This window comes from Cheilinus undulatus, linkage group 11, assembly GCF_018320785.1.
Source record: "Cheilinus undulatus linkage group 11, ASM1832078v1, whole genome shotgun sequence".
NCBI lineage: Eukaryota > Metazoa > Chordata > Actinopteri > Labriformes > Labridae > Cheilinus > Cheilinus undulatus.
Window position 1 is genome coordinate 14,558,397 of NC_054875.1, and position 25,238 is coordinate 14,583,634.

The 25,238-nt window shown below is 38.8% G+C and overlaps 1 protein-coding gene across 2 annotated transcripts in view; it reads right to left on the bottom strand.

Annotated features, from left to right (window-relative positions):
* soga1 (suppressor of glucose, autophagy associated 1) overlaps positions 1-19,014 on the bottom strand; it is a 150,580-nt gene extending 131,566 nt beyond the window's left edge. For both annotated transcript variants that reach the window (XM_041798930.1, XM_041798929.1), the window contains exons 1-3: positions 17,726-19,014; positions 7,598-7,699; positions 7,174-7,296 (exon numbers count right to left, since the gene is read on the bottom strand). In XM_041798930.1, the coding sequence (XP_041654864.1) occupies positions 7,174-7,296; positions 7,598-7,699; positions 17,726-18,703 (1,203 nt within the window). In that variant the 5' untranslated portion in view covers positions 18,704-19,014. The remainder of the gene's footprint in view (positions 1-7,173; positions 7,297-7,597; positions 7,700-17,725) is intronic.
* Between the last annotated feature and the right edge of the window lie 6,224 nt (positions 19,015-25,238).

Below are 25,238 nucleotides of genomic sequence, written 5' to 3' on the forward strand. Positions count from 1 at the left end.
CTATTGTCAGATGTCCTGCCCCTTCTTGATTTTGATTGGCAAGTGAGGGAGAAGTGGCAGTGATAAGCCCAGCGCTGTTCCTAAAGCTGAACAGTTTTCAACTGAGAGCACGGCTACAAAAACAGCTGACCTTGAGGTTGCTCAGAACGCTGTACTACATTAACCTGACACGCCAAATAGCTTTGTTTCACACACCCATGTGGAAAACCTCTGATATACAGCGTTTGAGAAATAGCCAAAATATTGTTTGCAAATATCGGCAGAAATGTTCAAGTCTGCCAAAACAACATCTGCCAGTAATGATATCTTACCAACAATATATTGCACCCCTGCCACATACTGTCCTTTTTAGATCAAAAACCTACTTAAAACATAGCCAAACAGAAAGATGACCTCTTGGACATAAATCAACATTATTATTACAATTATGAAATAATGGGTTTGAGTGTGTTTCAACTACCATGTCCCCCATCTGTTAACATGGAGGAGGCAGGATTTATCACCCAAAGCGCAGCCAGCAGCTTCAGGAGCTCTAAATATTTTGACTGCACTCCTAGACAGATGTCACTCTGTCCATCTAATAGATAGAATATATATAAATAAATAACAATGAGGAATACAAAATTCAAGCTGAAAGGACTGTAAAGGAAAGCTTGGTCTTACAAACAGTGAACCACATCAAACAATTACATTTATTGTATATATAATATTTACATTTCTAATGGCTCAGGCTTTCTTTGGCGCCATGTGCATTGATATTACAATAACAGCACAAAGCTGTCATGGTTAACAGCCCCTACTGCCGTGGTCTGAAGATTCTCCTTATTTGGGCATCAACCAGCATGGAGACTTCAAATTCCACACTGCTTTCACACTATGTGCAAAGCTCAGCTTAACACACTCTAGACTTGTCTGTCCTTAAGGCACAAAGACTAAACAGATGTGTACGTCCTCAATATGCTTTCAATGATCCCTTCAGTTAAATCATTCATAATCATAGCATTCACATACTATTGTCTTTGAAATCAGCGTTAGTTAATAGTCAGCTCTTCGGTTCAAAAGTTTAACTGGTGTGTTGACGGAATGGGAATCCTAACAACTATTTCCTGTGCTTCCCTGTGTGAGTGTCCAGATGCATACAGCCTGTGGGAATGAGAGCAGTGTGTGAGTGGGACAGGAAATGATGTCAGATATTCTCCTGGAGATTCTGTTAGTATTAACCCTGCTGAAACCTTACAATACACACTCACACCACACACACTTAGACAGTCACATGCCAGTTGTCACATGCCAAGATTTTTTTTACAACTAAACAAATCAGAGCATGTGATGTACACAAGGAGATGCTTTTGTCCCAAAATATTCATGTGACAAACATTTATACAAACACAGTTCTCATTCTGTCTTTAAACCATCTGTTCATCAGCCCCAAACTCTTCCTAAAGGAGGAGCCATGGGTCAAATGAACCAGAGACAGAAGGAGAATTAGAAAGAGGAACTGTGATGGTTTCTGTGAGGAAAAATGAGAGACTGTGATAGAGTATGTGTGTATTCAAGCATGCCAGTTCAAATCTGAGTGTGTGCATTTGCCAGTTTGTGCACATTTGCATGCCAGGGAGACATCAAATCAGAGACTGAACAGCAGTTAAGCCAATTTCTATGTAAAGCTGCTCAGCAGCTCAGCAAGTCAAGGTCAAGTTGAACTGTGTAATACAACTCCAGTTCAATCTGTCCAGTAGAGAGAAAAAAACTCAGAAACACACAGAAATTTTAACAAATGTATGAGTCCTTCCTTTCGCATGAATATATTAACTGCAAAAGGGGCTCATTTATTCTAAAATGTAGCAATTTGCATAGTCTTGTACAATGAAGTTGATTCTTAGTATCTGAGTGCAGGAAATTCAGGGGATATTAAGCTTATTTCTGATAAGCTATCACACCTATACCAATAAATAAAGCACTCAATATTGAAGTTTCCTCCATGCATCTTTGGATCCAGCTTTGCTGCAATCTTTCCTGGTATAGTAAACACACATAAAAGGCTTCAGTTAGTCATAACTATCATTTTGGCCTCCCAATATACAAAGAAATACCTACTTGTACTCACATGAGGAGTTTTCTATGATGTGTGCAAAGCTGAGCAAACTAAGATTGATTTGTATCATTGTATTTGAATATTTTCAAGGTATGTAATTCTGTTTTGGATAGCGATCTTATGTCTTCCTATATTACTCTTAAAGGGATATTTGAGATTTTTTGAAGTTGGATAGGATGAGGTACTTGGTGATAGTAGTACCATTAGCCTCCAGAGATTTCAGTGTGTGATTCCCCTTTGTGGAGATCGCGTTGAGAAGCTATGCTATATAGAGTGTTCACAGATATAATTTCTGTGTCTAATTTAGTGAGTTTAAGGTAAAAAATGCTGGCTCAATTGTACACTTTATCAATATTCATAATGTTTCACCCAGAAAGCCATTGCATTTGACATGGAAGCTGGTATTTTGCAATGCAAGCTCTGGCCTTCAGGCTCCTCTGCCTCAGCGTATCTGGTAAGCTACTTGGCAAAGAAAACACCATTAAACTGGGTTCAAACTACATACTTCAGCTCAGTTTTGCATCTCAATAGCTGACAGAGTTTTTTGGCCAATTTTTTACCTTAAACTTGCTAAATTAGGCTGAGAAAATATATCTGTAAACGGTGCTATATAGCCTAGCTTCTCAAAGCGATTTCTTAACAAAGTGGAAACACATTGAATTCTATGTATTTCATACAACCCAACCCAATCAAAAATATCCATTTAAGAAGCCTTGGGGGCTCCAGTTGGCGGAACTTTCTTTAGCCTTAAAAGAAATGTTAATATCTAGCCTTCTATGTTATTTTTTTAGCCTGGACTTGAAAAAACTCCACAACTAAGGTTACTTAGCTTAATATTGTGTGAGCTTAACCAATGGCGAGTTTTATTTGCCTTAGAAGTCAGGTGTAAGAGCTGAGAATGGCATCATGTTAAAGTTGAGCATGCTCTAGTTGCTATAAATTTGTGACTAGGAGTGCTAACGCTCCTTCCAAGTTTCTGTGTCAGTATTCCAACTACAAGGAGCACCGGGAATCACATACCTGAATGGCATCTAGAAATTTCCAGCTTCTGTTAGTTAACTGCTGGTCAGCTAAATGATACCATCTTTTGTGTATGTGGCTCAGGGAGCAGCTTAGCATTATACTGATATGCTGTTAGCATGCAGGCTAGCTCAAAATTATCTGGCCATGGTTTGATGATACCGCTATGCTTTGTTATTTACATCGTCAATATAGCTTTAGATATATTTACGTGGCTCAAACTTGATGGGTTGGTAACCAACTAGCTTGCTGTAGCTAGTATGCTGTTGACTTTAAGAGAATACTTGGACAGACTCAAATACTCAAATACAAAAATTCAGGAAATTTCCCCAAAATGTTGGGTTATGCAGCTTGTGTGAACATAAACAGCTGCATTTTTACCCCAAACTTTACTCACTATTTTACCTCCCCCTGCCTAGTAAATTGTTTGTCGGAGGTGTAGCATTTAGCTCAGATGTATCATTAGTATAGCAGCAGTTTTATGGTGGTCATATGTGGGTTTTAGTTGTGCTGAAAGCTGATAGATATAACGGCTTTTGTGCCCTTGCGTTTTTTTTTTTTCTGCGAACCAGCCCTTTATCCTTTGTCATACATGCAATAACCACATTAGTCTTTCAGATGCTTTAATTTATCTACCAAATGGGTCAAAACATGCACAGATTGACTATAAAATGAACTTCGAACCTTTACATCAATCCCCCAAACTAAAACTTTACCAACAAGCTTCATTCTTCATAAACTAGCATCTGCCTGCAAGCTCAGGTTACTATTGGACCTGCTAATGCCGACCTTATTTTGTCTTGTCTCTCTGATTGGCTCGAAATAAATGTGACAGACAATCCAGTTCATCACCCAGTCAGTTTCTGAGATTTTTTTTAAAGTCCTGCCCTTCTCAAATGCTTTCTATGGGAGGTTTCCTAGATGTATGTGAAATATATTTAATGTAATCAAGATATGAAACAGTCCGTCAGTCAGGTTATGGGATTGAACCGATGAGGGAAAACAGCATGGCAATCAAGGAAAATGTAAAATGGGGAGTGATATAAGCTGACAATGTATTCAAAAATGTTCAGGAGTGTACAGCATTTGCAAAATGACTCTGGAATCTGCCTGCTAGAATATGTTTGAGAAAAATAGAGGATGTTGATGTTTAATTTTGCTTTTACTGGAATCTTTACCAAATATATAAATGTTGGATAATACTCTTGAATCAGCTTAAGATGATGGGCTTTAAAGACTACATTGAACTGTTCATAACAATTGTCTTCCTTTAAATGCTGCGAAGTTATTTTCCAGTAGAGATGAGTGTGTGATGAGTCATGCTGGCAGGAGTGAGTGTCTGTTTTTATAAGGCTCATGAAAAAGTTACCAGAATAAACAGAGGAGTGACCGTGAGAGGATTTCAAAAGAGGAGCTTAGCATGGAACTAATGCATGCATGCACACACAAGCACAGCAAAACACTAACACACAAGGAGCATGGTGTAATTTCACCTGGCTACTGTGTTTTCGGCCTTAGCAGCAAGAAACACAATCAACCATGTCCTGAGAGAGAGGTCTGTCTGCCTGAGTATTTTTAAGGAGCCTGTGTTTTAAGTCCTCTTTCCTGCAGACCCTCATGTTCTCTTGATTCTTCTGTCCATATAATTTCTGACTTTTGTCACTGTTTCTTTGATTTTTGAATTACTCTTCGTAAGCGTTTTTCCCCTCCCTGCCTCATCCTCTCTCTGTGATTGGCTGATTTGAATTTTCAAACAGTGACCAATCCCCCCTCTTCCTTACAGCTTCAACACCCACACTCACTGACACAGGATGTACGCTCCTCCTTTCCCCCCATTCCCTTCCTTCCTTGCTTCCTTTTTCCACAACAACCAGATGGTGAGACAGGCTCAGGGAGACAGACAGCAACAGCCGGCAAAAGTCCGGAGCGTGACATCACAGTCTCTTTCTCCCACACACGCTCTCTCTCCTTGAGGATATAAAGAGCCCATTGTATCCTCTATCACATGGAAAATGTTGGTGGAACGTTGTGAATTTGACGGAGTGTGTCTATACTCCAGGGTCAGCGTGACAGAAAACAGCCATGAAGCTTCAGCCTGCACTCAATGTTTGTGTATATCTGGCCTTTACCACGGATTCCTGAAGTGGATGAGATGACACATGAATGTGCAGCGAAGGACGCTTGTAAAAGAGCATTTTCTATATGTATCAGTGTGTATTTGGGTTTGTGTGTGTCATTTTTATCTGTGTTAACATGCTTGTCTGATGTCAACCAAGAGTCCTAATGTGGCACTAAGTGTAACAATTAGTACATATTGCACTTAATAAGGGGAATTCCTTCAGCAATTTAGAGGAAGCCTGACCTCACTGTGCTTGCGTGACTTCTACAGTGTGAAGAAAGTGGGTCAGAAGAGCTGTCTCGACATCATTCAAAACAAAATGCCACAAATGTGAAGCAACAATCACCTATATTTAACGTCCCTAAAGCTTAGGCAATACTGATTCATTTATCATGTGCTGTTTTCAGGTCATAATCCAAATTAAAAGTGGCATTTCCTGCTCAGGTAACTGGTAAATTCTTGATAGCAAAATAAAGGTATTAAGATGAGAGATGGTACACTGAGGAGTAGCAAAAAGTTTGGTTTTAGTTGGAATGGCTCAGTATTGTCGGCAGAGCTAGATTAGAAAATACTGTGACTGTACAGATCAGATGTGATTTGGTGGAAATGGTGCAGCCTAATCTCTTATATGCATAAAATTAGCTTTTATTCCAATACATTGTCTATATTTTGAGAATAATTAAAAGATAAATCTATTTGAGAGTGGCCTTTCAAAAATTACAAGCAAACAACAAACTGAAATTAAAAATTTAACACAAATGAATTTTAGATCTCTGGAGGATAAAGGCTTAAAAAGAGCCAAAGCTAAATTTACCTTCTAGCTACCTTTTTCAAGTGTTCAGAGGAACAGTGACTATGCATACAAAAAATGAGACTATAAATGAAATGGTAAAAATTTTAGACCAGACCTTGTTGTCCCCACAGGGAAATTCTTTCTTATCCATACTCCTTATTGATCAGAGTCCTTATCAACACTTTTCTATAGTTTGGTGGGAAGACAAAATGAGGGCAAATATTTAAACTACAAGTGGTCTCAGTTGAGTGGTGCTTGGGTTATAAAGTTATGATTCAGTCTATCAAGTCTATTTTATATTACTCAGATACAAACACATTCTTCACATCCACAACTGTATTTACTGAAGTGTCTCGTCAAAAACTAAATCTTCCCATTTTTATATGACATTTGAACACATCATAACATATAGAATACAGTCATCTCAGTTACTGAGGGTACCTGAACGCATCATATTTTCTGTCTTTTAGCCCGTTAATTTCACTAATTAATGGGAATTCTGCAGATTCCACCACAGATTTCTACACTGGATTAATATTTTTTACAAACAGGACTGACTACAAAATTTGGCAGCACTTTCAGCATTTATCTGAGCAGCTGAAGAAGAAATCTCTCCTGAAGCAGCTGAAGAGAGTGATACAAATGCATGTTACTCCCAGCGCAGGCAGAAATGATTGCATGTGACTCGCAGGCGGACTCTTTCTTCCTCAATCCAACAGCTGAAGGTACCACATTCTGGTGTAATGTGATGCACAATACTGATGTCCTTTCAGTTTATGTTCCCTTAGCAAGAACTGATGCATATTTTTTACTCTAGTTATATCTTTATATTGTAAGACTCAATAGCAGTATCGATAATCTAAAATGCTATTTATTTTAGGGTATTTGAAAAACACGGAACAGTTCAGACCCGGATTTCAATCTTGATCCCTAGTGTTCCATGAAGCAGGAAGTACGAGTTTAAATCTGTCCTACGGCTCCTTCAGTGGTTGTCATTGCCCACTCTCTCCTTGATTTATGACAATCCACTGTCTTATCTGAATACAGGTAAGCTCAAAAAACAACCTTGATATAGCCTCGTCATCAGCTGTCCCACTTTCCTCCACTCTATAGTCATTTTGATTAGACTCCATAGTGTTCACTTACTTTGACATCTTGCTCCAGAGTTCGTATCAGTTCTCCATCCACCTGCCCTGTCTGGGCGACACGGAGAGAGCGCCGCTCTGCCTTCCTAAGCCGGTACTGCAGGATGCGGCAGGTCTTATTTGCCTGTGACAGGGAAGCAGTACAAGACGAGAAAGAAGTCAATAAATTACCACAGACAACATTTTTAGGACACAAACAAAATAAATAGAAGGTTGAGATTTTTTGCTTGATTTTAAGTGGTAAACATCGTTTCTAATCCCCACAATGCAGCTGGTTTTGCTTCGCACCTCTGAAGTGACAACGGAGTTCTGGCTATCTTTCATACCTGCTAGAAAAGCTGCCTCTGTCTGCTTAATTTTCTTAAAACTTGCAAACCAATATATCAAAAAGATCACAGATTTAATGAGAATGCTGAGAGCTGTACCTGTTCCAGCTGTTGTCGTAGTTCCTGCAGCTGGTAGACGTCTTCCTCCATGTACATGTCCCTCATCTCCAGCATCTCAGACCTCAGCTCCTCCATCTCATCCTGGACACAGGGAAGAAAAGAGAGAGTTTGTAAGTGTACATGAAGTATTATCAACCAAGAAATCCTTTAATAACAACATGCAAAAGAAGAGACTCCAATATCAGCATCTTTTACTGTAGCTCATTGTGCAGGCAGCATTACTGCACACATGTGGGTCATAAAAAGAGCATTTTAATGTTCAAGAGGAGTCATAAAAGCTTTAGTGTCTTTGTCATAAATGCAAGACAATCATCATCTTAAAATCATCTTCCATTGACCTTGAAACAGTTGTAACCAATCTAATAAATCACTGCTCAGTGTCATTAGGCACCACATCCATGTCTTCATCGTCCACATTATCAGGATCATTATTACAACAATTAGTGCCTTCTTAAAGTGAGCTGAAATGTAATATTCTCTCATGTCAGATAAAAGAGGTCATCAGAAACAGTGATCTATATCTGTAAGTAGAAACAAAATGGTGAACTGAGTAATGCAATAAGATACTCTATTGATTCTTCCTTTTCTCTCTCTCAACCAGGAGTAGGGAGCAAGATGCAGTGGTAAAACATTTCAATACTATGATATTCCTTAGAACCTCCTGCTTTTAAATGAAAAGAAAAACTCTTATTCAATGAAGTTTCAAACAGTACTGATCATTTAACTACAGATTTTCATTCAGGGCTGCATGGTGATGCTGTGGTTATCACTGTTGCCCAACAACACAGGGGTTCCTAGTTTCAATCCCTGTCAGACAGAGCCTTTCTTTGTGGAGTTTGGATGCATGGGCTCCCTCTGGATACCATGGCTTCTCCCCATAGTCTACATGCATATTAGGTTAACTAGTGACTCTAAATTGCCCATAGCTGTGATTTGGGAAATTTATAGTGTGAGGAAAACAGACTTACAAAGTATAAATAAAACATCAGCAATTTAATACATAAAGTTGATGCCCTTGACAGAAATGATCTGCTTTTTTTCACATGGTCATTTTAAAAATGGTTTGATTTAAAGGACAATCTCATTAGAAAACTGTTCAAGGCTGCCCAAAGTGAAGAAGCAAAAATTGAGCACATAACAGTAGTTCAGGAAGGCCAAGGAGTCAAGTGCTGCCATATATTTGAGATCAGCTGATCTCACGCAGACCCTAAACAGCTTATGGCCAGCTGATTCGCTTTTAGCATGCTATAGGCTTATTGCACTTATACGGCCATATTTAAACAGCTCTAGCCTGGCTACACTCTGCTGCTCCCTCTGAAAGCCAGTTTTTGTAACCCTGCTCCACCCCAGCTCCTCCTTTATTCTGCCTCTGACTTTATCAGTGTCATTCTGTTGTCAGATGACTGCTCTGCTCTGGGTTTATTGTTGCTTTTCTCCCTGCCTCAGGCTTCCCTTGTAAGCATAGGAAAGGTAATGTGCACTGTTCCTGCTTTATGCTTGAGGCTCACAGAAAGGCAGGGGGATCCCAGAACAGCCACACCGCCAAATATAAACAACAGCAATAAGTGCCACTTTATAACTGTTAAAAAAAAATATTTAGAACCAGGAATCATGTATGTTTCTTGACAAAGAATCAATCACACGGCTGACACATAGAGACAGACAAGCAGTCATGTTCACACTTACACCTACGGGCAATTTAGAGTCACCAATCAACCTAAGGTCTGTGAGAGGAAGCCAGGGTAGCCGGAGGGAACCCATGCATGGATAGAGGGAATATGCATGGGCCAGGATTTAAACCAGGAACCTTCTTGAACGTTCTCAAACACTGAACCAAATGCCACCGAGCAGCCCACTGTAAAAACACCTAAATAGGAAAAATAGAAGCTGGCTGTAAATAAAAGACTGTCTGTTGTTTGGCTGACAGCTGGTGCTCATGGAAAGCCCTGCAGATGGATGGAGCGCCATTCATACGTCAACCAAAAGCTGCTGTAAGAGAAAGAGAGAGCTCTGTCTAAATTTCACAAGTAGTCTGCAACATTTTTGGTGCCACAACATATTTGTGCAATTTTGACAGGGTGCAGAAGGTTGTCTGCATATTTTATCAATTTAAACCAGAGATTACACCACCTTTACTTAGGTTTTTTTATTGCAATAGTACCAAAACAATATCTGAAACTTTTGTTTTTTACTCATATCTTACTGAAGTTTAAAATGCCAATGTTGTCACTCCTACGGGGAATTTGAAAAGCAAATGTAACTGATTTCCTTCACTTTCAAAAAATGAAGCAAAAATAGAGTTTTCAGAAACTTTGGAACTCTAGTGGAAAAAAAACACTCTAGAAATATAATCCAAAACACTTATGTGATTGATTTCAGCCTGACAGCATCATTTGCATCATCCTTAAGAATATTACTTAAGGTGCAGGACTTTTTTAGTGCATGTCTGCACTCAAATGAACCACACCCACATGAAAAAAATCTGGGTCGCTGGGCTTCATGAACAGCCTGTCGGGTGTTACACAATTGTGTTCTTCTGAGAGTGTGTAATGTCTGCATCTGCAAAAGTCTTTGTGTGAATGCAGAATGTTTAAGCAGACTAGGCAAAAGGAGTTAGAGCTACTGTGATAGTAGTAGTAGAAGTGCTGTCATAATTTACTACAGTGCAGAATGTGGGTCAGGATCTGCAGAGCTTGAAGAGTAGCAACAATGAGCCCTGGGAATAAGAGAGTGCGTGTGTGGAAAAAGACAGCATGAAGGAGTAGAGGAATAAGGAAGCAGTGGGAAGGAAGTGTCTATGCTTGTTTATTTATTGCACAAAATGTGTTTACAATTAAGGTAATGTATGTGCTTTGGCATGCAGCAAAATCTATGTGTGTTTATGGGGAGGGCTTGTGTTTGTAATCTCGTGAAAAGATTTATAGATCGAGTGAAAATGGATGAGTCTGCAATGCATTTACCACTGGCTTACATATCTGCAAGAGAAAAAGGAATGGGACACATCATGAGATAAACACTGATATGGAGGGAGATAAAGCATGACAGTAGGAAGTGAGGATGTGAGGACAAGGAGCAGGGGAATCACAAGTTAATGTGGTAAGAGACAGGGAGGGAAAGAAGAGAGTGGTGGTCTACTGACCTCCTTTTTACAGCTAACTAAAGAAGATGATTTAGTTCATTTGTGTTATGAGGGAAACCAGACAGTCAGGAGAGTGAAATCAGCCAATCAGATGTCTGTATTAATGAGCCAGACAGGTCAGTATCAGAAATGAGAGCTAAGGCACATGTGCTGTGATAATAGTCCTCACTACCTACTGTAAGACTAATACTGTAAGACTGATACTGTAAGACTGATAGTGTAAGACTGATAGCACTATGTCATAAGTCTATCATGTTTCTAGAGCTATGAATCAAATCATAAACCACCACATCCCTGTAATACATTCACATTATTTAGCACATAACTGTAAAATAAAGACACTGACTACAGTGAGAATAGAGAAAGACAACACTTCTTATAAAGTGGCACTTGAACTTTTGCTTTACAGCTGCTCCTTTTTAAATAAACCTGATTATTTTGATGTCTCTTTTGAAAGCAGAGCTCGCTTGCTTCTGTGTACAGACATAAGAGAGAAGTATCAACAATCTTATGTACATTTTAGAGGAACAGAGATTATGGATATTTCATAAAGTATCAAATTATACTCTTAGCAGACCCTGAGATTTTATTTCTTTAGACTTACCATCCAAAAGTAATATTATTACAAACATTCATGGAAGTGGTGGCAATCATTTCACTCTTACTGTTATTTTTATTGCTGCTTACGCTGTTAATATAAGATAAACACAAGATACTTATCCTCTCATGCAAGGATAAGTCCTCAGTGAAAAGACCCCTAATCCCAATTACGTTCTTATGCAGGACTGGTAAATTACATAACCTACAGCACAGCTCTTAGTTGCCACCTCAACCCAAACAGACAAGCAGTCTCAACAGAACCAGACAACATAAAAGCTCCAGGCAGTGTCAATGCCTATACTGCCCACCATACTACACAGTCCAAGAGCCAGACAGGCAACAAGAGCCAGAATATCACCAGGGTGTCAAGGGGAAACCCCCTCACTAGTGTTTAGTCTGTTTAGTCCCATGACATCTCAAGGAGGCTGACAGTGAGCTACAGTGTCCCAGAGCCACCCTTCTCCATACTAGCTCTCATTGTCCACCAACACACAGACCTCGTTTATCTTACCTATCCAATCACATGCCCATCACAGCTTAGATAGCTCCACCACCTTTAGCAGGCCTGAGCTCTGTACATGCAAACTCCAGGTAGACAACCAGAGCTATTACTGTTTAATTTTATTCAAATCCATTTTTATATATCTTCATATCATTTACGATTTTCTTAAATGGAATCAAAAACCCAAATATTTTATGACTACACTGAATTTGTTTGAATCAGTGGGCCTGGGTGAAATACAGAGATCAGGCATTTGTGATTTATCTACAGTGAAAGTGCATGTGTGTTGGCTCAGTAGCATTGGTGCAAACACTGGCTAACAGTCAACTCATTTTGGAGCTGGAAAGTGTTTCAAGGTATTGTGGGGTCTGATGTTAAAATTATTTGATCGTGCATATTTGCAACTTTTAGTGCATTTTTTTTTTTTGCTTATTTTTGCCTCTTTTAACCCATTTCACCACATTTTTTGCCACTTTCAACAACTACTTGCCACTATTAACCCATTTTTGCTTATTTCTGGCACTTTTAACCCATCTTTACCACTTTTCACACCAAATTATTTGATGCTTATAATCCATTTTCACCACTTCTTGCCACTTGTAACATCTATTTGCCACTTTTAACCCATTTTTTTGCAAATTTGTTGCCACTTTAACCCATTTACATCACATTTTTTCCACTTTTAACAAGTAATTCACACTTCTGAAACATATTTGGTTATTTCTGTCACTTTGAACCCATTTTCACAACTTTTCTGCCCTGAATACTTTGTTACCACTTTCAGCCCATTTTTGCCACCTTTTTTCATTTTTGTGTCATTTCACACATTTAATCCTTTTCCACTAATGTTGTCAAAGTTTTTTGTACTGTTATTTTCTGGCATCCTGATGTCATGTCATTGCTTTCCAAATGGTTTAGTTTGCTGTGCTCACCCACATTGTTATCAATACATAAAAAGGTAACTCTGTTTTAAGAAAAGGGGTTTACATCTTGAAAAGGGCTATATTGTACTACAGCATTAATAAATAAAATTACATTTTGTTGCTCTGATAACAGTGGTCATTATTCAGGTTAAATGTAAAACATAGAGTAGATTATGATTCTGCTAACCTCCCCCTGCCCCCCCCCCCCCCCCCAAAATTTGATACAACCATAGTAAAAATCTAACCAAAATTTACACCTTCTATAACACAGTCCTGGGCACCAAATACTGAGTGACCTCTTGTTTCAATTGCCCAACATTTCAGCCAAACCCTTAAATCCATTCTGAATTGCACAAAAATGTTGGTAATGTCTCTGACTCTTCTGGCATTGCAGAGCTTCATTAAAAAATATGCCTGAAGATCAAGAGTATTTTAATGCTTCAGTACATCTCAGTACTGTCCATCTGTTTATTTATACTGCTGACCCCATTAGGGGTCACAGTTGGCTGGAATGTTAGTCATTAGTTAGCCTAACATGCATGTTTTAGGTCTTTGGTAAGAGTAACCAGAGAGCACCCATTCATGCATTTCTCTGCAAAGAAAGGCCCTCTCCTACAAGAAGAGTGAGGCACAGTACCCACTACACCACTGTGCATTCATCTCTTTGATACTATCAATCATTAAAATGACCAGAGTTCTTGGGCACAGTTAAACCCAGTTTGTAGAACAGGCGGTCATACACAGAGGCTGAAGACCTCAGTGCACTGGTTGCAGGATCAAATATCCTGGTGCATGTTCGGTGCATGTCTTCCCCCACTCTCTTTCAGGTTTTCCTTTCTCTCTTCAGCCGTCCAATTTGATAAAGGCAAAGCAAGTCTTCCCAAAAAAAAAAAACAAAAAAAAAAAACAATTGCTGGCATGTTGTTTGGCAGGTCTCATTTCTACAGAGAACATAAAATGGACATTATGAATATGGTAGAAAAAAGTCATCTGCATTTGCTGAGCATACACGTGTTAAACTGCTGAAATGAAAGTCACAGGACACGCATTCCCAAAAATTAACCCAAGCCCTGTCTCTGTGAGTCTGACAGCATTAACATGAGGCCAACAGTTAAGACCTACATGTTGTTATTGTGTGCAAAGCCCTTGCAGACACAAATAATAACTGATTTGATGTTAAAGTTTCCGATGAGTTAGAGCTAAGATTGCCAAAGTCATTTATTCTTTTTTAGTACACCATGTTTAAAAGACAATAGTTAGATTGATAGACCTTCTTTAATACATCTTAACAAAACCTGCAGTGAGTGAATGAGTGAGGACTGTTGAAATAACACACATACATTTCCTTTGTATTACAACCCTAATGCCAAAAAGGTGGCATTAGAAATAACAGTCAGATACAAAACTAATCCAACTGTTTATGGGATAAACCTACACAAAAACTATGTTACACAGATTCCGGCAGCCAGTAGTATCTGAATCCTACCGTGTGGAAACATCGTACAGCAGTGATATATTAAAAAAATACTGAGTTCAAAGGCTACAGTATGAAATCAAAGAGAAGAAGGATGAGCGCTAATGATGTCAACCTGGAAAGGGAATTTCAGAGTTTGAATTAGAGGCTGAAACTAGAAATAAATCACGCAAACACATATGTTGTTTTGATCTGTAGATTACAGAGCAGGTGTTCTGCACAGCTGCAACAACGACACAAGCAGCCTCGCTTCACTGCAAGGCTTCCCATGAGGCTTTGGGGTGGTTCAGTAAGGTAGCTCTGATGCAACTGTGCCCTATATATTCAGGCAGCTCAATATCCCATAGAAAATAACAGAAATACAGATGAGAACATATACCAGAATCCTAATGACATCTAAAAATGACATGGTTGTAAAATATAACTGAATATAAAGAAATCTTGGTGGTGGAGATCTGAGTGTTAACTGTAACACAAGTGGAGGAGGTGATTGGGTTAATTAATTATCCTGCTGGCTTTCATTGGTGTTAGGATCCTCAACGGATGGTACCTCAGACCCAAGGAAATAAGAGAGAAATAAGACACACAGCAGCTTTCTCTGTTGTCTTTTTAAATGCTTGAGTATTTAGGCATTCATAAATAAAGGAAGTATTGACCTATGCTTTGAAATGTCCTGTTTCTCTCCAAAAATGTATAAAATCTTAGCTGCTTAACTTAAATCTGTAAAAAAGGATATTCAATAGATTGACTTTAAGTCAATAACTACAATGACATCAGCCAAAGAACATCTTTCACATTACAAGGCAAAACCTCTTACTCATTTGTTAAACACATAATAATAACTAGAGGTGTTTCTTGGTGATTATTTCTTCCTATCACCCCTATTTAAAATCAATAGGCTATATTTGCTCTAAAAATCTGCCTATGTAATTATTAGCTGTACAAATGAATATGTTTGTGTCATTTAAGTCTGGACCTACAGCAGCTGAAGTCTTTGACTTTTTTCATCATCATTCCTTAAACCCTAAAGTGTGTTTAAGCAGAAGTGGATAAGTACCAGACTATTGTACTCAAGTAAAGTACGGTTACTCTGATTAAAATTTACTTGAGTAGAAGTAAAAGTACTGGTCTATAAATCCACTCAAGTAATGGTAAAAAGCAAGTCATTTAAAATGTACTACATGTACTGAATAGCTACTTTTGATACCCAAAGGGCTTTCACAGTGAAATATGACCTGTCCTTAATGTGCAACAACAACAAGAAAATATGGACCCCCAACCAGGTTGTTTATAATACGATGTGATCTAACCTAAAGTACAATGCAACATCTGGTTTGGGATGAGATATGGAATCATTCTCTCACTGTGTGCTTGTATTGAGCTTCATGTGTTGGGAAAGTCACATGATGGCTGTTGGCAGAAAGCTTGAACCTCCTTGTTGTGGCTTTTAGTGTTTATTTTTTACTCAGTACTCGGGCTGAACAATTTGGAAAAATGATCCAATTGCCATGTTTTTACCCAAGATTGCAATTGCGATTTAATATGTGATTATTTCTCAAGTTCCTCATCTCATGCATTTTCCAACAAAAACAAGCAACAATTCATTCTATACTATGGCAAACACATTCGTAGATTGAACTAGGGCTGAACAATTTTGAAAAAAAAAAAACATCTTATTGTGATGATTTTGACTCATTTTGCAAATTGGATATGAACTGTTGTTTTAAAAGGAATGGTAATTTTTATATAATTCTCATATACAGCAAGAAAAACATACAAAAATGAAAATATATGGCACTGGAATGATTGCATGATATGTAATGCATAACATCTCTGCAGCAAAAAAAAAAGTTAGAAACTGGTATTTTTACACAAATTTCAGGTTAAAGAAATATTGCACCTTTTGTAATTTAAAAATTGCAGAAGGCTATATTGCGATTTAATCTAATACGTGATTAATTGCCTAGCCCTAGTCAGTACTTGATGCTTTTCAAAATATAATAAAATACAATACCTCAATATGTTTAGGTAAAAGTAAAATTAGTGATTTAAAAATGACTCAAAAAAGTACAAGTACACAAAAAAGCTACTTAATTACAGTAATTTGAGTCAATGTAACTAGGTACTTTCCACCCCTGGTTTTAAGAACTAAAATGTGTTAATTGTTTCATCCTCAAACCTTTAATTGTGTGTTTTAAACACTAAAGTGTCAAGTCTGAACTACATTTAAATATCAGTATTGATATTGGTATCAGCTGAAATTAATTTGTAAATATCGGCATGTTGGATATCGACAGAAATCCAGAATCATACATCTGTGAATCAGGCTCGTCGAGTTGCCTAAAGGCCAGAAAACATTCTGAAACCACTTAAGATTAAGTAGATGTTGTTTATGACTATGTATGGAATCACAATGTTGAATGCCCCAGTAAGTTATACAATAATATCCATCAGTGTTATACAGAAGTATTGGTGAAATAAAGCCCTAAGGCAAATGTATGCAAGGGCAGCTAATAAAAATGTTTAAGTATCATCAAACCCATTGTGATTGTTAAAAACTAGCTGTGAGAACTCACCTAGGAAGTTCCCTGGGAAAAGACGGGGGTCTTCCTGTTTTGACATGTGCCGTTGATCAATCACCCTCCCCTAATCAATCCCTGACGATTACTGGCTTGTCTGGTAACGGGCAGTTAGTGCTTAGGGACATGCTCACGTAATCAATCCCACTAATCAATCACTCTCAAGGCAGGACGGATCAGCTTGACTGGTGGATCTACGTGTTTAACATTTCATTGCCTGTGGGTGTTGGAGCTGAGAGATGCCTTTAATGTCAAAAATCTGATGACCTCCACTTCCTCTGTGAGTTTGGTTGCTCGTGATGAGGCAGTGATGAGTGCTGATGTGGAAGTGGTTGTCTGTTGGAACAAAGGGAGTCAAGTAGCCTGCTGATGCTGCAAATGGGAAACTTTTTAGCATGCAATTCATTACATGTAAAAAGAATAGTGTACAAATAAGCAGGAATTAGGCATGCAGGATCCATTCGTCTACTTGTTTCGGGATGGACAAATAGCAAAAGACAATAGGGTGTTATGTTAAACCACTGCTGATCAAATATTTGCAGACCGAAGAGTCCAATTTCACTGCAGGCTTCAGGGACTGACAACCCCTCAGGCTGTAAAAACATTCTCACCTCTATAGCATGAGCAAACACAGCTGACAGTATCCCATTATCAATCAAAAACGTTACATCCACCTAACATCTTCATCTTTACAGTAAGCCTACAGCACATTTCCTCTACAGTACACACATCTGACACCTGCCATACTGAGGCTGCATGTTTTGCTCATCTGCTAGTGAAGATGCAGACAACATCCATGTAGTGAGTTAGAGGCACCTTAAAGCATTTCCCCAAACTAGGGAGACATGTCAAAGGAAAGATGATTGATATATTTGACACATTAGACTTACTTTGAGGTAATCATTTTCAGATCTCAGCTCTTCTATCTCCCGCACAAACTCTTCATGCATGCCGTCCATAAACTCCTCTGTGAGGTCTGAGAAAGCCAGGGATGTACTGGCTGGCACCCTGCTATCAAACGAGGTGACGGAGCGCTCATCACCCGGGGATATGCTCCCTTCCCCGGTCTCCACACCCAGGGACAGCCGGTCCTTGCAGTCCTTCTCTGCGGTTGAGCAGGTGGTCTTATTGGCGGCTTGTAAGCTAGCTCTGTCTGCCAACACGCCATCCCTGAGCGGCTTGTCTCCATCCGGCCCACCGCCCCGGCTGCTCCTCGATTCGGTGTCGCTGCTAACAGCGTCCGTGGAGAGCTTGTTTTCCTCAGAGGGACAGTCCGATAGCTCGGAGCTGCTGTCTGTTGGGGAAAGCTTCCCCGTGGTGCAGCCTGAATCCTTAGATAAGTCGTCAGATCCAATGCTTGCGTCCGACACCTTCCTCCTCCCTCCGGCGCTTTTGGCTGCCTTTGCCGCTGAGGATTTGGACAGAACACCCGATGAGAAGGAGGATTTGCTCGACAGCTTCTTATCTGTTTTTCCGTCCTTTCCTGAGAGGCTCCCCACGGGGCTCCGCCTGGAGATGCGGCTGCCCAGGTGTATAGCACCCGGCTTCACGCTCAGAGTCGGGGTCCCTATTCCTCCGCGGATCTTCGTAAGCGACCACCCGGGCACATCCTTCGGTCTAGCCGGAGACGGGGCCCGGTTTACCTTCTTCTTCCCGCCCTGGGGCTGATTGGACAACACTGCAGAGAGCTCCGCGGCTTCAGGCTGCTCCTGAGCGGCCACCGCGTGCTGCGCCTTCCCGCTGTCCGAGCATTCCGTCCCGCCTCCGCTTTCCATCTTCTGCCGGAGATGGATCCTCCGTTCCTTGGGCGAGGCGAAGAAGAGGTGAGTAGGAGAGTTGTGGACATCAACCTCCTTTGTTTTTGTCATTCATTCCGTTTGGGCAGAAACCAGAGAAACAGAAATGAAACCTCCTATTCTGAGAAACAGGAGGCAGAAGTTGTGCGAATAAACAACTGCAGAGCAACACAAAAGGAGGCGATCCTCAGTCCACAATGAGATCTCTGATAGAGCAACAAGGCGAAGAAGCAGGAAGCTGTGTCCAAAAACTGCAGAAAGCTACATATAAATCTCCATTTCTACTGTGTTTGTTGTAAATATGTGAATAAATCCGCTTTGTTCCGATAGATCCTCCTCTCCTCTCTTCAGAATATCTGTCTCGATAACATGAAGTAGCCGGCGCTTGCTCAGAGGAGTTGTGGGTGAGAACAGAGAGGCAGTGTGCTGGATCAACCCTCTCTCTCTCTTTCTCTCTCTCTCCTCCTCCTCTCAGATAACGGGATGTCGCCCTGGAGGAGAGAGGGAGAGAGGATCTCATGTTTGTAGCTCTCTGTCGCCACCATGGCAGGATAGAGGAAGGACGGATGTGCAAGAAACAAAGAGCAGCCTGTCAGTATGCTGAGATGCAAAAGCAGCGTTCACCATGGCTTATTATGCACTGGTTGAAAGCCAGAGCTGTATTTCATGGCATAGTGCACCAGGATTTATTTAGTCTAAAGAAAAATATAGTAAAAAGGCAACCAGAAATGGCACTATGCATTTGTTATGCTAATTCCACTGATTATGTCTGCAATTGTCAAATTTTACTAATTTAGCCAAAAAAATAAAGAAGTGCACATGTAAAGCTGTTTAGGTAATTATTACCAGTGGTTATCAATGGTAAATACAGTGCCAATAAAAAAACACATTAACCCCCATGAATGTTTAACCCTTTATGCCAGTATTTAGTAGATGCACCATGGATACCCCAATTTTACTCCACTCTTTTTCCAAAACTGCTCAAGCTCTGTCAGGTTGCGAGGGGATGAGGTGTGAATGGCCCTTTTCAAGTCCAGCCACAAATTCTCTATTGGATTGAGGTCTCTGCTTTGGCTCGGCCACTCCAGAAAATTCACCATGTTGTCTTTAAACCATTTCTGTGTAGCTTTCACAGTATGCTTCAGGTCATCGTCTTACTGAAAATAATTCTTCTCCCAAGCTGTAGTTCTCTCGTAGACTGAACAAGATTGTCCTCTAGGATTTCACCATATTTTGCCGCAATCATTCTAACTTCTACCGTGATGTAACAAGAGTTTTCTTTAACAGTGGCTTTCTCTTTGCCACTCTCCCATAAAGCTTTGAGTGGTGAAGAACCCAGGCATCAGTTGTTGTATGCAGTCTCTCTCATCTCAGCTTGTAACTCCTTCAGAGTAGTCATAGTTGCTTTGATGGCCTCTTGCACGCTTACTCAGTTTGTGAGGAAGGTCTGATTTAGGCAGATGTACATGTTTCTTATTCCTCCATTTCCTTATGACAGATTTAACTGAACTCGAAGGGATACCCTGACTTGTAATTTTCAATAGCCTTTTCTCTTAGGCAAACCCTTAATTGGCTTGCCTAACAGGTTCTCTGTCACCTAGCTGTATCATTCCTGCCTTTATAACCCTGTTTTAACTGCATGTTCTCACACTGTGCATTCTGACATTAATGCTCCCTCAGGGAGTTTTTATCTAGTTATGAAAGAGACTGAAGTTATTACTGGTGTCTCTTTAAAGGCAATAAAAGATTATGAGAACATCAGGATTGGTTATTTCTATTATGTAGCTTCAGTGAAAGTTCATTTAGGGAGACAATATTCTGCATGTTTTTGTTGTTTATTGCCATGTTTTTTGTATGCTGTCCATGCATGCTCACTCATTTTCAAGTAATTGGCTGTTCAAATCATAGGCAGCTGTTTTGTGGGACCCTCCACCTCCCCATCAACGCCAAGTCTTTACAGTTTCATCACCATCTTCATCTATCAGCCTTACACAACATCATCCAGTCTCTGCAGAGGAGTCAGCCTCTTCATCTCACCGGCCTCAGATGACATCTTCAGCCATCATTCAGTCAACACCTCACAGTTTCATCACCTTCTTCATCCGTCAGCCTTACACAACATCATCAACCATCATCTGGTCAAACCCAGTCTTTGCAGTATGATTATTTTTTATCACCTCATCAGCCAACGCCTCCGCCACCAGGGTCTGGACTCCACCGGGGGGGTGGATCTTTTTGTGTTGCGTTTGAGGTGTAACAGAAAAAGTTTACATATTTTAATCTCCAAATTGCTCTAATAATCACATTTAGCATCTTGTTTCTGTGCAAAGTCGTGTTAACGTAGAAAGGACTGGAAGTTGCGCTTGTATTTCATGCAAAGTATCCTGGGGGCTAGAAATAACATGGATAGAAATTAATATCTCTTACATCTGAAAATCAATCGCTGTACATTACAGGCTGATGGAGAGTCAGTTTGCATTCTTAAGTCAAATCTCAACCCAAAAGCACCTGATTTAATAGTTATTTATTTTCAAATGTATTGTATAAGCATTTGTTGATTCATTACATCATGAGCCTGGAAGCATCAAGTGTCTGATACATCTGGATAGATCTAGTCTAGAAGTGCTGTGGCTTATGAACCATTTTGAATTGTATTAGTTGAAACCTCAAATAGATGAACAGGATTTGATCTCTTTCAGCCCTTTAGTCCACAAATGATCAGAAATGGTAATGCCAAGTTCTGATTCTCCTTTTGTTTTAATCTTAAGTAGAGCTGGAGGTGTACCCAGGGCTAGACGGGCATATAAACACAGTATATGCCATCTTGTCAAGTTTGTTACTAGTAATAAATGATAAGTTACAGAAGGGGTGGAGCATCTGGGAAAGATGTATTTTGGACCTGAAGAAGTCTGATTGTGGTAGATTGTGCCTAGTTGAGAAAAGCTGTTGAATTTGCTTTCACTTGGCATCAAACTGGTTTGAACAGTTCATCATATATAATGGTGTGTTGAGAGGGAGGGAGTTTATTTGATTACATTTTAATATTAGGTTTATTTATTGTTATTTTTATTTATTATTTATTTATTATTACTGCTTAAGGCTGTTTACCATAGTGTGTTAAGATCATCATGTGCCCAATGTAACTTCTTATGTAGAATATACAATAGACAGGAGCACAGCCATTCCCATCATGACTTATTTATGATGTTCTGTTGTGGAAGACAAGGGAGAGACTCCAACTGGGACTCTGTGCACATGGTAACACTGTACAGTAGGTCTAAGGTTACCATTCTCTCCCTCTCTCCCTCTCCCCGCCCACCCTTGTTTTCTCTAGCTCCCTTGTCATATCAACAAATAAAAGCCATTGATCTATGGCCTTAAATACAGAAGACAAACTGAATTGCTCTGTTTTTTTTTAATTAATTTTAAAAATTTAAAATGTTGAAAGTGGAGCTGTCAAACAACTAAAACAATTAACTCTCAATTAATCTCAGAATTTCTGCAGTAAATCGCAATTTGTATTTTGAAAGCCCACTACTTGTTGTTACAAGTATTTGGTTTCATTTTGGATTTTTGCGCCATCTTGAACTCAGGGTAATTAACCTCGTGTTAGGATACAGACCTGCTTTTATTTTGAAATAAAAAAAGGAACTAATTATTACTTATTATTAGGTAAATCTAAGATTATGTCATGAACTTAACAAATGAAAAATGAACTTGTTGCACTGAAAAGGAAATGGGAACAGGAAAAAGGTGAATGTTTGATAACACATATGCAGATGAGCTGTCTGTGTGTTTTTAAATTGAAATGAGACATTAAGGTGTACTGGTGTACTTTTTTACGGCGCTGTGGCTGCAGGGAGACGCTGCAGCCGCTCAACAAAGTGTACTTGAAGAAACAATTTTTAAAAATGTATGCACTAATAATGGATCTGAATTAACTGTAATGAATGCTTTAATGTTGACAGCCCTAAAAAGTGATGACTGATTACTCATCGCCTTACTATCACTCATTAGTTCATGTTGAAGACCTTTGATTGTATAGTATGAAAAAAAAATCCTACAGAAAATCCTAGTTGTGCTTGTAGTACCATGAGAATTTAATCAAGAACTTAAACAATGTTCATTTATGTATTCATTTACCAGATAACAGGTAACTCCATGTGCATGATTTCACACAACACAGAAAAAAACAGTAAAGTTGACTCCAACTATATATACAGTATATAGCACCAATGCTTCCTTTCTATATTAATTACTCTCTCACTGTTGCCTTTTATAATTCTAGGCATGCTTGTCATATTAAACTTTTTTTTTTTTTTTAGTTAGCAGAGTAATCCTTCGTAGAGAAGCTGATTGTTTTAAGCTGCCATAACTAGTCCTACTGAGGCGTTTTAAAGAAGCTGTGATTGTCAGTTTGAGTGTTGTTGCAGTGTAACAATGCTGCATCCATCAAATGCTTATGATCTTAAAACAAGAATCTTATTAATACAATTTTACTGTTCGAGGGTTCCCAAACTGTGATATGAACTCATCATGTTCTTGCAAAAAAAATTCTGAACTCTTTATTCAATTAAATGGCATAAATGAAATATTTTTTTAAAACTTCTTGATATGTTTACTTTTATTCATCCGCATTTATCATAAATTTAATTCAGTCCTTTAAATTTCTGTAAAGGCGATTTACAGTAAAAATTGGATGCACTCTTTAATGTATTCATGATATTCAGTGTTTCTTTTGGTGTAGTTTTTTTTTTTTTTATAAAACGATTGGCATAGTAAAAGAGCACAGATATGAAGTGTTTGGTGACATCAAAAGATATACATTAAAATTTCACAAACAATGGTGTTAGTTGACCATGAAGCAGATGATTTTGTTCAATTTACTCCTCTATTCCTTTCAAGTTACAATGATACCAGTAGTGGCCCCTGCCAACCCCTGGAGGTCAGGCTCCCCACTGTGAAAAACACTGATATGTGTTGCTTTCTTTAATTTTAAGGCCAAGAATCCACAAATATGCAGGTCAGTGATGATGCTCTTGGGAACTACAGTGTTTACCCTCAAAGCTTCCTTTAGCAAGCTCAGAGTGATGCAACTATGTGATCCTTATAGCGGGTCTATTAAAAAGGTTGAAGGTGTGATAATGGGAAATGACAAAACTGATGGTTGCACTACATGAAAAGTAAAGAGATTCAAAGAAATTTTGATTTGTCATAAACTCCCAATGTTATGTTATTTTGCTTGTAACGTAAATGGTATCCACATATTGGCTTGTAACGTAAATGGTATCCACATATTGGCTTAAGGGAGAGTCAGAAGTTATGGAGCAGTGGCATATTCAGTAGATGGAAACCACAAATGTCTGAACAAAATGTGGCTTAAAAAAATCTTTTTTAAGGATAGGATATTTCAAAAGTATTTATGTTTTTAGGATAATTGTTTGGTGTTGGTGTAAGAGGATAGATCAGGTGATCTCCAAAGGAATTAAACCTACTGGGGACACTGAATCTTTGGAGCAAATTTTATCAGTTGAATCGTCTCTGAGACATCCCACAAAAAGCCAAAAGTTTCTAAATATGAAAGAAACTGACCTTTTTAACAGCTGACACTCACTATTTGTAGATAATGCTGCAAATAGCCTCATGAATTATACATATGATCATACTGTCCCAAATGTTATGTAACTACATTTCCCATACAGCATCTTTCTTGGTACATGCTGTGAATATTCATAGAGGACGTTTCTGCAGTATTTCTACAGGAACATTATGTCATCTTCAGACGTTAACAGATGGTTTCTTGAATTATTAAAACTGGAAAGCATAGTTTGATCTTCAGTCTGTAATGATGTTCCTCTGTTAATAACTTTCCAATTTGGATCTTCTGTATCATTGAGACTTTTATGAGACTGTTACTATCATCAGATTAAAGTCTCATCACACCAGTAGATATCGATTTATTCTGTGGTGGTAGAATCCCCCTGTATGAATGATTTATGAGCTGAAACTCCAGACAGGCAAACAGAATTAGAGCAGATAAAATAGATTTTGCCACTCAGGCATCAGTGCTAATAATTGGTTATTTCTGTGTATAAGTAAAGGGAGTTTCTTTGTGACTGGCCATGTTATAGTCTCGCAAATAGTGTAAGCGTCCTTTGTGTTCAGTTGCACTAATGCTGGGCTCAAGAAGTTTAACTTATTTCATAAAAGCCTTATGTTTTTATTTTCCATTAGGTGGTTTATTTGAGTTATTTGCATGTTTGCATGTTGAAAAGTTATAAAAGGGTATTAGGTCTCAAAATCACTTTTGGCTCAATATCAAGGATTGATCTGATATGCTGGCTATATGACTATGTATATTCATATATGAATATGTTGGAATTGAATATCCTGAATCTCTTATGTGCTGATTTTTGTTGATATTTAACAAAACTTTTCAATAAAAACAGAATAAATTACTCTGTTGTGTTGTCATATTTTTTTTATATTCCACCAAGCTTAACTCTGCCTGGAAGTTGCTATAAAATCTAACATTTATTAGAAGAGATGTTCAAATAAACAGTTTCTACGGTGCATTGAGATGTAGATATGAACAATTCTGCACTGA